This window comes from Magnusiomyces paraingens (genome assembly GCF_902498895.1).
Source record: "Magnusiomyces paraingens strain CBS 517.90 genome assembly, contig: contig1, whole genome shotgun sequence".
Lineage (NCBI taxonomy): Eukaryota > Fungi > Ascomycota > Dipodascomycetes > Dipodascales > Dipodascaceae > Magnusiomyces > Magnusiomyces paraingens.
The window spans coordinates 545273-561756 of record NW_022474067.1 but is presented as its reverse complement, the minus strand read 5'-3'; the positions used below and the strand labels follow the sequence as shown (position 1 = coordinate 561756).

The following is a 16484-nucleotide window of genomic DNA, read 5'->3' as shown; positions in this document are numbered from 1 at the left end:
TTTTTTCTTTTTTTCTTTCTGTAATAAACTATTCTTTCTTTTTTTTTTTTCTTACAGTTTAATTCCCTTTTCAAGATTCCAAAATACTGGCAAACTAGGTGTTTGTTATCATTATTGTTATCATAATGTTATCAAGAAAGAAATCGAAAAAATAAAAACCAAAAAAAAAGAAAGAAAGAAAGAAAGAAAGAAAGAAGCGTAAATACCAAAACAGACAAAAATAAACAATCAATCAATTATTTATTTATTCAATAATTCATAATATACACAAAACGGAAAGAAGTAGTTTTACTAAATTAAAGCCCATGTTTTGGATAAGACAAGGGCAAGAAGAAGAAGAAATAAGGGCCATGAATTTTGAACAGAATCCCGGGAAAAAAAAATTTTTTTTTTTAATTATAATAATGAAAAATATTTATATTTACTATATATTTTTATTTTTTTTATTTTTTTTATTTTTTTTATTTTTTTTATTTTTTTTTATTTTTTACAACTAATCGGAAAATATTGGGCTTTTTTTCGGATTAATTTTTTTTATTTTTGTTCTTTCTTTCCTTCTTTATTCCCTTCCACTCAGTGATAGTTTTTGTAAGAATACTTTGAAAAATGAAAAAAAAAAATTATGAATGAAAAATAAACGGTTTATTTCTTTATATATCCATTATTATTATTCTCCACCCTTACTATTGGACCACCCATTGCTATAGAGAATTAAATAAATAGTTTAAAACTAATCTCCATATCTTTATCCTTTTGTCTCCCCTTGCTTGATCTGTCAAGTAAAGTTAGTTATTTGTTTTGTTTTGTTTTTTCTTTTATTTAGAAAATCATAGTTTTATACTTTATATATATTTATTTTCATATTCTTCCATGTATGGAATATAAATCTATTCATCCTTTTTTTCTTTCTTTCTTTTGTAGTTTCTTTATTTTGTAGTTAAAAATATATATGTCAATCATTTTTTTTTTTTTTTCATTTTTTGTTTTTGCAATTATAGAAAGTACAAAAAAAAAAAAAAAACACTTATATCTTATCATGAATCTCAGTTTTTATCGTTTCTTAAAATAAAATTCATATCATGTCATGGTTTTTGTTAATTAATACCAATGATTGATTTTTATGAATGATGATGATGTTAATGATGATGATGATGATGATGTTGGTAACTATGATGTAGTTTATTTAATACTTGCCAATGATTGTCTAACAATTTTCTTAAACTTTCTTTTCTTTTTTTTTTTTTACTTACCTCTCTCCAGTATTTCAAGACTTAAAGATAGCCGACAAGCCCTTACTCGGTGGATTTACCCTTTAAAAGCTACTTTTTTTTTTTTTTCTTCTCATTAAGCTTTGGGCAAAATATACTCAAAAATTAGTACTTAATAGTACCACTTTTTATTATTAAACTATTACAGATGCCTATATCAAAAAAAAAAAAACACTTACACCTTTTCTAAGAGGTTAAGATTTGTTTTTTTTTTTATATATGCGCACTTTATTCTTTTCCTTCTTGCATTGACCGTTTAAATGGATGACGATGGTGTTAGTATTTTTTTTTATTTATTTATTTTATCATTGATACGTGCATTGCCTTCCATAACCGATTTTGTTATTTTTTTTTTTTTTTCAATCTTACCGTCCAAAAGACTTTTTTTTTTTTCAATTATCTTTTTGATTTCCAAATGAAATGAAAAATGAAAAAAAAAAAATATTCTTTTTTTAATTTTTCACAATTGTGGGGCTTATTATCATTTTGCCCATTATCTTTTTTATTTTTTGAAAATGAAAATGAAGATGATGATGATGATGATGAAAAATAAAAAAAAAAAAATTTTTTTTTAAAGAGCAAAGTTTTTCTAAGCTTATCCGTATCTTGATAATGCGCTGATAAGAGATAGGCTTACACACACACACACAAAATAATACGGGCTTTTTTTCTACTCTGTAAATCCCAACCTTCCCTTCCAAAAAAAAAAAAATAAAATAAAAATAAAAATAAATTACCGTTTATTTAATTTGTACAGTACTTATTATCAAATATATACCAATATATTCACATGTATCGTTAATTTTGAATACACATCGTTTCCTTCTCTCCCCCCTTTCTTCTGCCCTTTGTCACGTTTTTTTAGATGAACATAGCTATTCCTTATTTGTTGTTGATTGATGTCCATGGGGGTTTATATCCTTTCATAGATATCATAGTGACCCAGTGTCTAAAAAAAAAAATAAATAAAATAAAAAACAAATCTAAGATTAATTGGATGTTTTTTTATGAAGAAAAAATATAATAATAATAATAATTCAAATCTCGGTTATTGAAAAACAATTGTCCCAATAACCGCAAAATTATAACAAGGATATTTTTTTTTCCCTCCAATCTTTTTTTTTTAATTTTTAAACATTGATATCGTACAAATCTAGCATTGCCAATTACCATCCTTGTCTATCTATTTACTTTGATAGTCGGCTTTTTTTTTTTCAAGATTTTCAACCTGATGATTTATTTATTTTTCAAAAATATAAAAAAAAAAATTTTTTGACAAATTTTTATTATTTTTATTATTTTTATTATTATTTTTATTATTTTTATTATTTTTATTATTTTTATTATTTTTATTATTTTTATTATTTTTATTATTTTTATTATTTTTATTATTTTTATTATTATTTTTATTTATTTTCACATTCTACCTTAATCACACTACATCATCACCCCCGCTATCTCTTGCTTTTAGGGATACGTTATTTTTGTGTGTTGGTGATGTGCCTGTAACAAGAAAAAAAAAAATTAATAAACAGGCGCGCGTAGTTTACTAACAGTACATATAGTACATATAGTACATACAGTACTAATTAGTACTAACAACAGCACAAATATATTCATTCGCTTTGTAAACATTTACCGGAGCACAGTCTAGCGTTTTTTCTTCTTCTTCTTTTTTTTTTTTTTTTTTTTTTTTTGCTGCAGATGGTGCAAATTGGCTATTCTAAAGCTCAAGCATATCTCAGCCGTTTTTATTATAACGAGGGAAAAAGGAAAAAGGAAAAAGGAAAAAAAAAAAAAAAAAAAAAAAAAAAAAAAAAAAGTTAATAAAACCACGTATAAAATTTCTGTAAATGTAGATGGGTGTGTAAAAAAAAAAAAAAAAAAAACAAAGTCATGTATTTGTGCTTGTATATAGAAAATTTTCTCATAACGCTTAAATGTTATCTCGACCCCACGCTTGGCACGTACATAATTAGGCCCATCGAAAGTGAGAGAGAGGGAGGGGAGGGGGATGAAAAAGGTGAAAAATAAAACCGTTGGGAATCAAGACAGGTGATTGGTAAAAACAAGAAAAAATGTATATGTTAGAGAGAGAGAGAAAGAAAGTAAAAGAGCGTTTAAAAAAAAAAAAAAAAAGGTGCTTTTAGTTTTTTTTTTTGCTCGTTAACTTTTTAGTTGACCCCACCTCTGAGAACTCTTCAAATGAAAAGAAAATGAACGATAGAACAAAAGGGGTCTTGTAATATTGAATCCTTTCATTTTACTTTTGGGATTCAACAACAATATTTCATTGAGATATAGCCGGGATGATTATTGTTATATTACCTTTTTAGGTATATTTGGTCCTTGATTACCCCTCTTTAAAAAAAAAAAAATATCCTATTGATACCATCATTTTCATGATCAGTTTCTCTTTGATGATGATGATGTTGTTGTTGTTGTTACGGTCAATATGGTACCTAAATAAACAAAATAAAAAAAAAACTTATCCCAATCACCCATTTATCCATCTATCCATTTCATCAGCCAACCAGTTTCTTAAGCGTGATATATCTTACAAAGTGTAAATGGTCTCCCTCTGCTCTTTTCTTTCATCGTGTTCGCTTTTCGACGGATAAAAGAGTCCCGTGCAAATCAAGAGCCTCACCGTATGTCTCGGGTCTCTATATTCAATAGCTCTCTATACTTCTCTTTCTCTTTCCCTAAATATATTTATTTATTTATTTTTTTTTTTTTACATAAAACCTCTCTTGTTAGCGACCCTCCCCCAATTCTTCTTTGTGTTCTTGTTTTTGTTCTTGTCATAAGTTTTGATGATACTGATCTGGCGGCTTTCTTGAATGACCCTCTCCTTATCCTATTGACATGAAATGGTGGGGTGGATATATATATACGGTGGGGGAGGAGAAAGTGTGTTGCACGTTTCAAAAAGCTCGACAAAACATGCCATTATGAGAACAAGAAAAAAAAAAAATAAAAAAAAATAAAAAGACAAAATATATATATATATTCAAGGGTTTCCTTGATAGATTTTTTTTTATATATTAAAAAAAAAAAGATAATTTTAAGTGTGATTTTGACAATCACTTTTTTTTTTCTTCCTACTCTAATATCTTTGTTAACTTAGATCCTATTGACACCCTTTTTTTCTTTCTTTCTCTATCTCTATTAATTGCTTTTTTTTTTTTTTCTTCTTCTTCTTCTTCTTCTTCTTCTTCATATTATCTAACAAATATATATCGAGAAATGCTCCATATATGAAGTATAGAAATTCCTACTCCATTAATTTTTTTTTCTTGGCTTTGAGACTTTTTTCCTTACTTTTTACTCTTCATCTTATTTGTGCTTATGCTTTATGCTTATTATTATGATCTATATCTTTGCCTGATATAGATAAATAAATATTTTTTTATCTCAGTATGGTATCTCAGTAAGCCTAAAATTCAAATATTCAACGGCTCTCTTATTTCTTTGTGGCTTCATCATCACTTGGCTTTTTTTTTTTTTTTTTTTTTTTTTTATCATTGCCTTTTTTTCTCTCCTTAAATGGCTTTTAAAACGTTTCTTGGTCACCGTCTGGCAGATTCAATTTCATCCGTTTTTTTTTTTTATCTGCAGGTCGCTTAACAAAAAAAAAAAAAAAAAAGCCCGCACGTTTTCCTTTAAGCAACCATTTGGAGTTCTTTGTGTGAAATTTTTATTTTTTTCTTGGTTTATTTGATTTCGCCACTATATGCCACGGAACAAAATAAAAGCCTTTTATGCGAATATTTATCATGGAGAATAACGGAAAGAGAAAAAAAAAAAAGAAAGAATAATAATAATAATAATAATAATAGCAACTTTAGCAGTTTAGAATCTCCGCGGAATGGAAAATAGAAGGTATTTATTTATATTTGATTTATGGCTTTGTTTTTGATTCTCCCACCCCTCTTTTTTTTTTTTTTTTTTTTTTTTCCAAAATCGTATTTTTGATTGTAAGTTTCTTTTCTACAATCTTTTCACCCCCCCCGATTTATAATCGTCAAAAAAAAAAAGTGGCGATTTTTTTTTTAAAACTTCTAGGACTTTGAAGAACAAAAGAAATATTAAAAATCAAATAGGGAGTGGAATGGTAGGAGAATAAGCTGACTTTTTTTCATCAGTCCACAAGTCTAATGTTGATAATTCTTCCAAAGTTCCAAGTCATCTGACGGAATATTTTGAAATGAAAAGGGAAATATAAAATATAAAAACTGATGTTACTGCTACTGTTGTTATTGCTAGTGATGGTGGTGGTGGTGGTGGTGTTTATTTTATTTTTTTTTTAAAGTGCCGTATGGTACTTAGATTTACAAAACTAGTATCATGATACTCAGCAAGATATTTTTTTAGGTAGGTAGGTAGAGAAAGAGAGACAAGGGTGCCTTTTGTAGCAAAAGCACGGCACCAAAGTCACGTGGACATTTTTGCGTAAAACTTTTTTTTTAATTTTTTTATTAATATTATTGATTATTTTTTTTTATCATTTAAAAATTTTACGCCACGGCGGGTCTTTTTTTTAAGAAAAACCGTTAAAAGTATAAAAGATTTTACAATAGTTACCCATCGGTTATCTATTGAGCCACAAATAAATAAACTAGATAGACTACCATCGTAATAACTGGTTTTATTTTTTATTTTTAATATTTTTATGCTGGGCTCTGTAGGTCTACGTACATCATAGTGATCATGATGGCGTGTCTGAGTTGACAGACTGACAGACTGGCTGGAAACATAAATATTTAAGTATCTCTCTGGGTGGAAAGTCTCCACGAACAATGCGAGAATCTCAAGTTTCTTTTTATTTATGTATTTTCTAAAAGAAATGAAAACCTTTTTTTTTTTTTTTTAAAAAGAAAAAAATAAATAAATAAATAATTCAATAGACTACCCATTCCAAATGTTTTAATCACGCGAGCTTCCAGTAGTTTGTTTTATTTTCATTCTTCCAATTAAAATGTCTTTTCGAAGGAAAGGAAAGGAAAGGAAAGGAAAGGAAAGGAAAGGAAAGGAAAGGAAACAATTCTTTCATCATGTCTAACAAATGTAACAAAATGTAAAAATAAATAAAAGAAAAGTTAAAGTTTTATTTTTATTTATTTTTTTTATGAAAAAGCTTCCATTAGTACCCAAAAAAAAAAATAATAAAAATAATATAAATAATAAAAATAATATAAATAATAAAAATAATAAAAATAATAATATTAATATTAATATTAATACTTGATGAAAAAAAATATAGATCCTAAACAAGTTCAATATTCAACTTTTGAGATCCAGCCATTGGCTCGATAAGATGTCCTTCTTTTTTTTTTTTTTTTGTTCTTTTTCTTTCTTTTTTGTTTCCATTGAAATGACTAGTAGTCATATACCATAATATAAGAAATAAAAAAAAAAGAAAACATTGATGCCCAAAACTGGAAGTTCTTCCTTTCCAGTACATTTCAGATTTTTCTTTTTCTTTTCTTTTACCATTAAAAAAAAAAAAAAAAAAAAAAAGAAACAAATGTAACATTTACAAGTTATAATAGCCAGGCACAGTTAGAATTATTATAATTATGTCCAATCCTTAAAATAATGATCATGGTTGAATCATGATTCACTAATCTTCATAACTAGTTAATTATAATTAACTAATTAGTAAGAAATAAAAAAAAATATTGAATGAAACCATTATTTATTTTTTTAATTTTTATTTTATTTTATTTTATTTTAATTTTTTTTTTTCTTTTTGGAATTATTCAACTTCATAATATTCAACTTTTTTTTTTTATTCATTCGTAAAAGCAACTATCCTTTTCCTCTCTCTTTTTTTTTTTTTTTTTTTTTTTTTTTTTTTTTTTTAATTGAAAACCTCCATCTTCAATTCTTTCCAAATCCAAAATACTCCATAGTTCCTTCATGATATAAATATTAATCTACCAAGTCCCTTTAACCACCATGTAAAAAATAAACAAATAAAAAAAGGAAAAAAGGAAAAAAGGAAAAAAGGAAAAAAGGAAAAAAGGAAAAAAGGAAAAAAGGAAAAAAGGAAAAAAGGAAAAAAGGAAAAAAGGAAAAAAGGAAAAAAGAAAAAAAGAAAAAAAGAAAAAAAGAAAGAAAGAAAAAAAAAACAAAGTTAATAAATAAAGTACAAACGTCTTTTTTTTTCTACATTCCCATGCTTCCGTCCCGTTACAACTTGCCCCGAGTATACAAGTATTCAACAAGATCAAGCACCTTTTCATTCTCCCGCTGCATATCTCCACGCACCATCATTTGGAACAACGGCATTCGTGGCGCGGCCTCATATCGCTTGTATACTTTCTGACCTCCAAATCGGTCATTTCTACTACTTGTCATTCCTCTAGCTTCTCCTCCCCCTCCTCCTCCCACTTCATGAAGATATGGACATTTCGCTCCATTTGTGCATCGGCCTTTGCGCAGAAAATACCGACACAGGCGTTTGCCAGAATGCTGCTGCTGCTGCTGCTGCTGCTGCTGCTTCTGCATTGATATACCGCTAGTCCCTGCCGCACTGGTTCCTATTGTTCCAGTTCCAGTCCCTGACTCTGACGCTAAACCCTCACTCCCAACTCCACCTACCTTATTATCCATCGTCCCCTTCAGATCTGCTACAGCTCCTTCCACCGCTCCTGTTAAACCTGCTCCACCACTGCTACCACTTGCACTTTCTTGCGACTCCTTTGAAACCCCAAACCGCTCCCCCTGAATCCGTAACAGTAGCCGCTCCTTGGCCTCGACGCGTGCCTGTGTCGGCCACCGTTGTCGCCTCTCTGCTATCCATTTTGCAATATCCTCAGGCGAACTTCCAGGTACGCGCACTCCACTTGTTGCACCTGTGACTTTAGCGACTTCTTCATCATCATAATCATCCTCATCTTCGTCACCATCGGTGCGAGGTCGTTTTCGTGATTGATTTTGATTCTGGGGTTTATTTTGATGTTGATATGAGTGCCGTGTGTTATTTCCATTATTTTCTCCGTTCTGGTTCTGGTTTTGGTTTTGGTTCCTATTGTTGTTGTTGTTATTCCTCCGATTCTTTTGCTTCTTGGTAAATGGTGTAGTTCCATTGCCTCCTATTCTAGGACCTGTTGAAAAAGTCGGTTTCTGATAGCTATGATTAAAGCTTAGACCATGAACATTTGATTGTCCCGATGCTTTTGGTGGCGAAAAGAAAAGAGGAGGTGGAGGTGCTGATTGTTTGTGCTGGAATTGTTGCTGTTGTTGTTGTTTTTTAGTTGATGAAGGAGGTGGTGGTGGTGGATTGTAGATGTAAGGATCCATTGTGATGACTATGTGGGATTATGAAATGTCTGTTTGTTTTATTTTACTATTAAACTGTCTTTTCTATAAAGTATTCGCATGATCAAGATTGTAACGTCTAGATGATTTTCTAATTTGGTCTGGTGGTTTGAAAGTCTTTTTTTTTTTTTATTTCTATCTTATCGTCTCTAAGATGGCAGTTTGTGCAAAGAAATTTTTTTTTTTATAAAGAAAAAAAAAAAAAAAGCCGTACAATAAAAATTATCTAATTACTTACAAATTAAAAATTAAAAATAAGTAAAAGCCTTACGGTACTCGGGTTCCGAAAAACTGCCGACCGGTACTTTAAGTTACCCTGACTTTTAAAGAAATTTTCAAAACCTCCAAAAAAAAAAAAAAAAAAAAAATTCCCCTCCCCCTCAATTTTAATTTCAATTTCAAAAAAAATCTCCTAGATAACCAACTGACACCTTTAGATAGAACTTCTAAACTCACTAGTTTCTTTGTATAAACAACCCTTATAGATATTTTTTTTTTACTCACAATGACTACCGGAAGCTTCTTTCAAAAGGCTCAGAACTTTATCTTTTCCAAGGATTTTATCAAGTAAGTGATACACTACAAACTTGACTTTATTTTTTTTTTTTTATTAATTCATGATTGCTAACATTCATTCTCATTAGGTGTAAGGAGTTTTGTTTTTTTTTTTTTCCTACTCTCTCAACTAAAGTCCAATCACTCAAAAAATACTAACCACCGTTCTAATTTAATCATTAGACATTTGCTCAACCCATTTCTGGGGTAAGTTAATTTTTTATTTTTTTTTTTAAAACATTTTTAATCTATAATGTAAAATCAATTAATTCTCTTCTTCTTTTGCTAACCATTTGGATCACTTCTTTTAGGCCCCGTCTCCAACTTTGGTATCCCTGTGGCTGCTGTGCTTGATCTCAAGAAGGATCCTACTCTTATCTCGGGCCCTATGACTGGTTCTCTTATTATTTACTCTCTCGTTTTCATGAAATATGCGTAAGTACTTTCCAATCAATTACAATCAATAACAATCAATCATTTCAATCATTTCAATCACATCAATTCTTCCCTCTTATCTCATTTTAATCTCTTGTTAATCCTAACATTTCATTTTCTACCTAATCTTTTAAGTACCGCCGTCACTCCTTGGAACCCTCTGCTCTTTGGCTGCCATCTCGTCAATGAAGCTGCCCAGCTCGCTCAGGGCGCAAGATACGCAAACTACTGGTACTTGGGTGGCAGAGAGCGCGCCATTGCTGCCGGTACTGTCCCCGCAGAACCCGTCACTCCTGTTGCTGCTGCTCCCGTCGAGAAGAAGGACTAAAAAACAAAAAACAAAAAAAACAAAAAAAAAAAATTCTTTACGTTTATATTCTTTTTAAAACAAAAAAAATCTCATAATCGGTTATCCTTTACAATCTATATCCAATTCTTCTTTATTATCATCAAACAATATTACTTTCTTTCTCTCTCTCAATCTACTATACCCGAAGTTATACAAAAAAAAAAAAAAAAAAAAAAAAGCATTTTATTAAAAATACCATCTTTTCTAATCAAATAACCCTCGGAACCGTGGCTGCTGCGTCGGCCCAATCTCATGAACATTCCACCGTCCTTGCTGTTCTCCTTCTTCCTCTCTTCCAGCAATAAGCATTCCTCCCAGGCCACCACCTTCTATTATCTCTTCTTCTTCTTCTTCTTCTTCCGCAGGTTCCTCATGTTCTTGTCTTATCGCTTCTATTTCTGCTTCTTTTTCTTCTTCTTCCTCTTCCTCTTCGTACGCCCATCGCGTCGTGCTTGTGGTTCCTCCAACTTCAGTATCCCATCCAATTGCTCCTGCATGCACCGACGTTTTCCCTCGTCTTTCTTGCAACATCCGTAGTACCTCATCTGGGCTTACTCCTGTTCTACGTCTCCGGCCCTCATCTTCACTTTCTTGTGATGACGACGAGGGCGAAGAAGCTGAGGTTGTGGATTCAGATGAGTTAGGAAGCGTCTCAATAGTAGGGAATGATGGAGATACAATGGCCGGCGCAGCACCCAAAATTACAACACTCGAAGTACCGGCCGCTGACCCAATGGCTGCCGTGGCTGCTGCCGTGGCTGCTGCTGTCATGGGCGCTTCGGGGCCAGAAGTAGCATGGGGCCGAGATGCATGAACGGCTGTAGATGGCTGCGAACGGCGGGAAGAAGAAGAGGAAGAAGTTAAAGATGTAAGAAGAGGGGGAGGAGGAACAACGTGAGGAGAAGAAATAGGCCGTGTACCCGCACCAGCAGATGTAGCAGCAGCAGATGTAGCAGCAGCAGCAGCATCAGCATCAGCAGCAGCAACTTGGGTCGCCACGTACTCTTGTTTGATCCTAATCATATCTTCCCGTGTTGTAGCCTCAGCCATCTGCCGGTGCTGTTCTCGGGCCTCCACTTCTTCGCGTTTTAATCGCACAAGCTCAACCAGTTCGTTAAGCCCACCCGTAGAAACTGCTGGAGCTGCAGGAGCTGCTGGTTCTGGTTCTGGTTCTGGTTCTGGTAGGTGTTCCTGTACATTATTCTCCTGAGGTACTTGGTTCTGTGGATGGTCCTGTTGCTGCTCCTGTTGCTGCTCCTGTTGCTGCTCCTGTTGCTGCTCCTGTTGCTGCTCCTGTAGCTGCTCCTGTTGCTCCCGAGCTTGACCCTCAACCACCGCATCGTAAGCCTGCTCCAACGCCACAGTATCCATCTCCCCAACAAATCCTCCTTCTGCTCCTCTAACCGTAGGCCGTGGCCGTGGAGTCCGATGACCTCTCTGTCCACCAGCGGCACCAGCACCGATTGCAGAGGGACCCAAAGCCATATTGGCATACGACTCCTCTGCAATCCGCTCCACCATCCTTTCAACCACCTGACTCGAGTCCAAGCCATCCTCTAGAGACAGTCTGTTGCCAATGTTTTCGAGTGCACCTTGGGTTGCTCCTGCAGGTACCCGTCGAGCAGAAATGAGCCGCGGCCCAGAGTCAAACGCATATGTGGTGCCTGGTGGAATGAGAGCTGCTGCGTTTCTGCGCTGACGCCGACTTACCACTGACGCAATCTCCATGACCGCACGGAACCGAGGCCTGCAAAGCTTGGGCCTCTGGTTTTGGCGAGGGTTTCTAGCAAGAGCTCTACTACTACTACTACTACTATCACCACCAATGCCACCGCCTTGTTGCTGTTCAACTCCATTTCCGTCTTCACCAGTCTCTTCTACATTCTCGTTATATCCTTGCTCTTCCTGCTCTTCACCCGTATCTGAAACAACTTCAAACCGAGTTGTGCGTCCGGCAGCAGCGACCTGGATGATGATCATAGTGATGTCGTCTGGGAGGTATGCAGCGCCGCCGTCGTAGCTTTCATTCACGTAATTCCCCGCAAGCCAATTTGCCAGAGTGACGAACGAAAGGGCATGTGCAAAGGGCATTTTGACTGAAAAATCAACTGGTACATTGTAGTCATAAACAAGATCATCAAACGTAATATTGACCGAGGACCGCACCGCGTGAATGAGATCTAAGGTTTGTTAGAAAAAAAAAAAAAAAAAAAAAGAGTAAGTAAATAAATAAAAGAAATCGTCATGACTTACACTCCTTGTCACTGTCGACCTTGGGATCTGTATTGCCGTGTACTTTGATGTACCTTTCTGTAGTTTCAAGCTTAAAGTCTTCAGCCCGATGATCCAAAGCCCCGAAAAACCGAAACAAGTCATGGGACTTGATCTCCACTCTAGCCACTGTTTCTTGTCGTTGTTGTTGTTGTTGTTGTTGTTGTTGTCGTTGTTCTTCTTCATCTTCCTGACCTGGTGGATTTGCCCATTCTGAAATCAACCTGTCATATGCTGCATCTAGTCGCTGCGTCATTTCCCTATCCGCACTACATCTGTTGCGCACAATTAATGCCACCCCAGACTGTCGTCGCAACTCCATTCCGAAAAATACTTCAGACTCCCCGCCACCACCACCACCACCACTACTACTACTACTACCGCTTCCGCCGCCGCTAATAGCCTGCGACAATGATCCAAGTTCAGGACCACGCCGACCACGCTTGCGGCGGTTGGAAGCTCCAGAAGGTGGATGTGCGTGTTGTTGCTGCTGCCGGTGTTGGTTATGGTGTTGGTGGATGGGTGGGATTTTGGGTCGTACTACTGGGCGTTTTGTTTTGCGATTAATTCCATGAACGTTTCGAATACTAACACGGCATGAGATGACAGGGTCGCCATCCCATACTTTAGAAGAAAAAAGAGAAGCTAAAGACTAATAAGATTTGATTTGAATGTTGTTCTCGCAAGGGAGAATGGTGTATTTTTTTTTTTATTTTTTTTTTTTTTTTGGTTAGAAATGAATGTCTTTAATAATTGATCTGATATATATTTTATATATATTATATATATTTTCAAAAATTCATAATACTCACTTTACTGTCAATCCCAAAAGTCGTCAAGATATCTTCACGCCTAGGAGGTTGTCGCCCAGGTCCTTGGCCAAGAACAACTGCATTATTTGTATTAATTCCATAACTGTAAGACTCGAAAAAATGTGAGCTGAAGGTGACGAGAGTTGTTGCAGCACGCGATGTACTCTGAGTGACTGCTGAAAATGAGTCTGAAGAAACTATAAAGTAAACACTTTCGTTATGTTTTGCCAAAGCTACTAGTGCATGTTTCCATTGTCGAAGAGCATATTCGCCTGTAATGGTAGCCGAAAAGTCCATTAGAAAGAGGATGGTTTTTTTTTTTTTTTTTGTTAAATTATTTCAATATATACAAGTGATGTCCAGAATTTTAAAATCTAAAAATCTAAAAAAAAATCTAAAAAATATTTGCAGTTACTTTAATTTAACAAAAACACAAAATTAAACATTTCTAAACAATTTTTTCTTATGAGAGCTATTCAGTAATCGCATAGTCATCATCATTATCATTATTATCATTATTATCATTTTCATCATTTTCATTTTTATCATCATCATTATTCACCATGTCTTTAAAATAAACACGTTCCTCAGGATAATGCTTCAACAATTCCATGCCAGGCACAAACAAACTTCGCGTGTCATCGTACCTGTCGAAAAACCTGCCCACATCTAACCCGAAAAATGCTGGGTTAAGTGCAATGAGCTCTGAATGTGACGGCCGCCACAAATTAATCGCCGGTTCCAGTACTCTTAGTACTCCGCTGGCTGAGGATGCCGGCAGAACAACATATTGAATCAACGATGCAGCCGTGTCGTCGGCAGATAACCGACGATGGCGACTTGTATTAACGTCCATACCGCGGTCGTGGGCGCTTACCCCACCTTGAACAGGCGACTGGGGTTCGACTGGGGATGCGGTACCTGCCGGAGCCGTGCGGTAGTTGCGACCTGCAATGTGAGAGACGTAGGACCAGCCAACAATGACTCCGCAGACGGCAGCACGATCAATGTAATGGATCTGGCCAATATGGTATTTGGGGCGAGCACTGAAGCTGCGGCGAAACTCATAGTCCTGCTCGGTAAAGGGCAGCGTCTGCAGGTCCAGCTGCTGGCGGAGTTTCGCGGCGGCGGCGCGTTTGGTGTCATCAGTGACAAGGGCTGCCGGGACCAGTGGGAATAAAAAGTCATAAGCCAAGGTCAATGCACAGGGGATTTTGTAGACAATCGATGACATGGCCATGGTGTAAAGGTGGGTAAGGCGCTCATCCAAGCTTGGCGGAATGCTGATGGCTAAGGGTGATTGCGGCGCGCAAGCCACAATACACTGGTCTAGGAGGGCGCGGGTTGTAGAACGAAGCACTCGGGTATTGTTAGTTTCTGGGTTGGCAGGCACTCCAGGGGGGAGTTTGGAATATTTACGGGCTGCGATTGCTACAAACGAAAACATCATGACGCCCATGAGCATGATGGCCGAAGTGCGTCCAGAGTCGTGATGCATGGGGTATCCGTCAGTGAAATGCCGCAGAAACATGTCCACGACAAGTCTGCTTGGTGAGGGGTCTAGCGAAGTGTGAGCAGAGCCTACTCCGGTAGCTGTTGTTATTGTTGTTGAACCACCACCTAAACCTGCACCTAAACCTGAACCTAAACCTGCACCTCCTCCTCCTCCTCCTCCTCCTCCTCGGGCCAAGCTGATGATGGCCCGCATTTCATCTGGTGTACGGATTTTCCCCTGACGATTTGGGTCCACAAAAAAGCACTCAGTGTCGCCTGGGAGGGCCACGGATTTTGTGGGGTCCTCGATGCGTACATAACTATCGTATTCCAAAACAACCACTGAAGCCTTGAGTCCGATCCATTTTGCAAAGTGACAGTAGATTATGGATGCTATCAAGCTATTTGCTGGGAACCGGTGTGGGTGATTAAGGATGCAGTGCAAAAAGTATGCCTGCGGTGCTTGGCCATAAATGTTGCGAGTACGAGCGCGTGAGATATCGTTAATGAGTCTTGATTGGAACAAAATGCTGCCAAGAGAGTGGACCCAGTCAAGGAATCTGTTTCTGATAGCTTCACGGTCATCATCTGCGAGCCTGTCGTATGGTTGAGCGTGGGGGCCAAAGTTTGAATTCCAAAACTTTTTAAAGGGTAAGAGTTTTTTTTTGAGAGTTGAAATGAGGGGGTAAGATGCTTCACAGGAGGGTCCAGCTTCTGGGCTACGGTTAAGATAAAAGGAATCAAAAGCCATAAGAAAGTCAAAGGCATCAAATGTTGAAGAGGATGATGATGAGAGCATGTTAAGAACATTGGTGACTGAGTGTCGTTGGTTGATTGCGATAAGAAGCTCGCGTGCGTAATACTTTTCGCGAAGCACACATGAAGAGGTTTCAGTTAACGAAGATTCTAGGGCGGTCAACACACGAACCAGATGTGGTCTTGCTCGGAGTCCCAATCGTGAGACTGCAGCCACATGTTTTTCGCGGTCATCTGGGTCTGCTACGATTTTTTTAAGAAGAGATGATGTTTGGGCATCGACTTTGAGCTGGTAGACATATTCTTCCCAATAGCTTTTTGTAGCTGGGTCTATAGCTGGGAAAGAAATGATGGGATAGATGTGTTGGGTCAAAAACTTATGCCAAAGAAGAGAATCACGGGATACGGTGGAAATATTTTTAGAGACTAGCGAGAGGGAGTTAAGAACGGTTTCTGGATCTGTGTATGCAAATATTAGCAGGAGTATTTCCCGCGGGAGATCTGCAAGCCCGGGCATTTTATGGTTGGAAGAGAAAAAGGAAAAAAAAGAATAAGTTCAGGTTGGAAAGTAGTAAGTTATATAGATTTTTTTTTTTTTTTTTTTATTTATTTATTTAATTTTAATTTTAATTTTTTTTTTTTTTTAATAAGATTGTCAGTAAAAATAAATTGATTAAAAATGGGGGTCAAAGTCTAGAATGGAAAGGTTGTGAAGAATGAAGATTGAAACCTTTTTAATGGAGGTTTGGAGAGACGAAAAATGCAGTAGCAGCAAAAGAAAAAAAAAAAAAAAAAAAAAAAAAAAAAAAAAGGAAGAGGAAGGGGAAAAAAAAAAACAAAAACAAAAAGGAAAAAGAAAAAAGAAAAAGAGAAGGACTGAATGATGAGGCTGAACAAATGATGATGAGAATTACGCATGGACAGACTGAAAAGTACAAAGCTAGTAATGGAAAAAGTACAGTAGACCTAAACAACAATACTTGGTCATAAAGAGTAATGGGACTTTGTGTCTAAAAAAAAACAAATAAATAAATATAAAAAAGTGGGTCATTTATAATAATTAAATTAAATAAATAAAAAAAATATAGTAGAAAGAAATTTTTATTGTTTTTTTTTTTTTTTTTTTTTGTACTATGAAGTGGGTTTTTAATTTTTAATGTTTTGAACAGACAGACAAACAGACAGACAGATTTGAAAAGATTGAAATTGGTATTC

General features: G+C 35.4%; 4 protein-coding genes across 4 annotated transcripts; 1 reads left to right on the top strand and 3 right to left on the bottom strand.

Annotated features, from left to right (window-relative positions):
* Positions 1-7466: 7466 nt before the first annotated feature.
* SAPINGB_P000196 (uncharacterized protein) lies at positions 7467-8579 on the bottom strand (the record flags this gene model as incomplete). The annotated part of the gene is made up of 1 exon (XM_031994920.1): positions 7467-8579. The coding sequence occupies one exon, from the start codon at positions 8577-8579 to the stop codon at positions 7467-7469; it is 1113 nt and encodes a 370-aa protein (XP_031850811.1).
* A 523-nt stretch (positions 8580-9102) lies between these two features.
* SAPINGB_P000195 (uncharacterized protein) lies at positions 9103-9915 on the top strand (the record flags this gene model as incomplete). The annotated part of the gene is made up of 5 exons (XM_031994919.1): positions 9103-9164; positions 9242-9255; positions 9336-9359; positions 9464-9587; positions 9723-9915. 5 exons carry the CDS (start codon positions 9103-9105, stop codon positions 9913-9915), a joined length of 417 nt encoding a protein of 138 aa, XP_031850810.1.
* Positions 9916-10140: 225 nt separating this feature from the next.
* SAPINGB_P000194 (uncharacterized protein) lies at positions 10141-13316 on the bottom strand (the record flags this gene model as incomplete). The annotated part of the gene is made up of 3 exons (XM_031994918.1): positions 10141-12116; positions 12190-12859; positions 13020-13316. The coding sequence occupies 3 exons, from the start codon at positions 13314-13316 to the stop codon at positions 10141-10143; spliced, it is 2943 nt and encodes a 980-aa protein (XP_031850809.1).
* A 175-nt stretch (positions 13317-13491) lies between these two features.
* On the bottom strand, positions 13492-15786 carry SAPINGB_P000193 (uncharacterized protein; the record flags this gene model as incomplete). Its single annotated transcript, XM_031994917.1, has 1 exon — positions 13492-15786. One exon carries the CDS (start codon positions 15784-15786, stop codon positions 13492-13494), a length of 2295 nt encoding a protein of 764 aa, XP_031850808.1.
* Between the last annotated feature and the right edge of the window lie 698 nt (positions 15787-16484).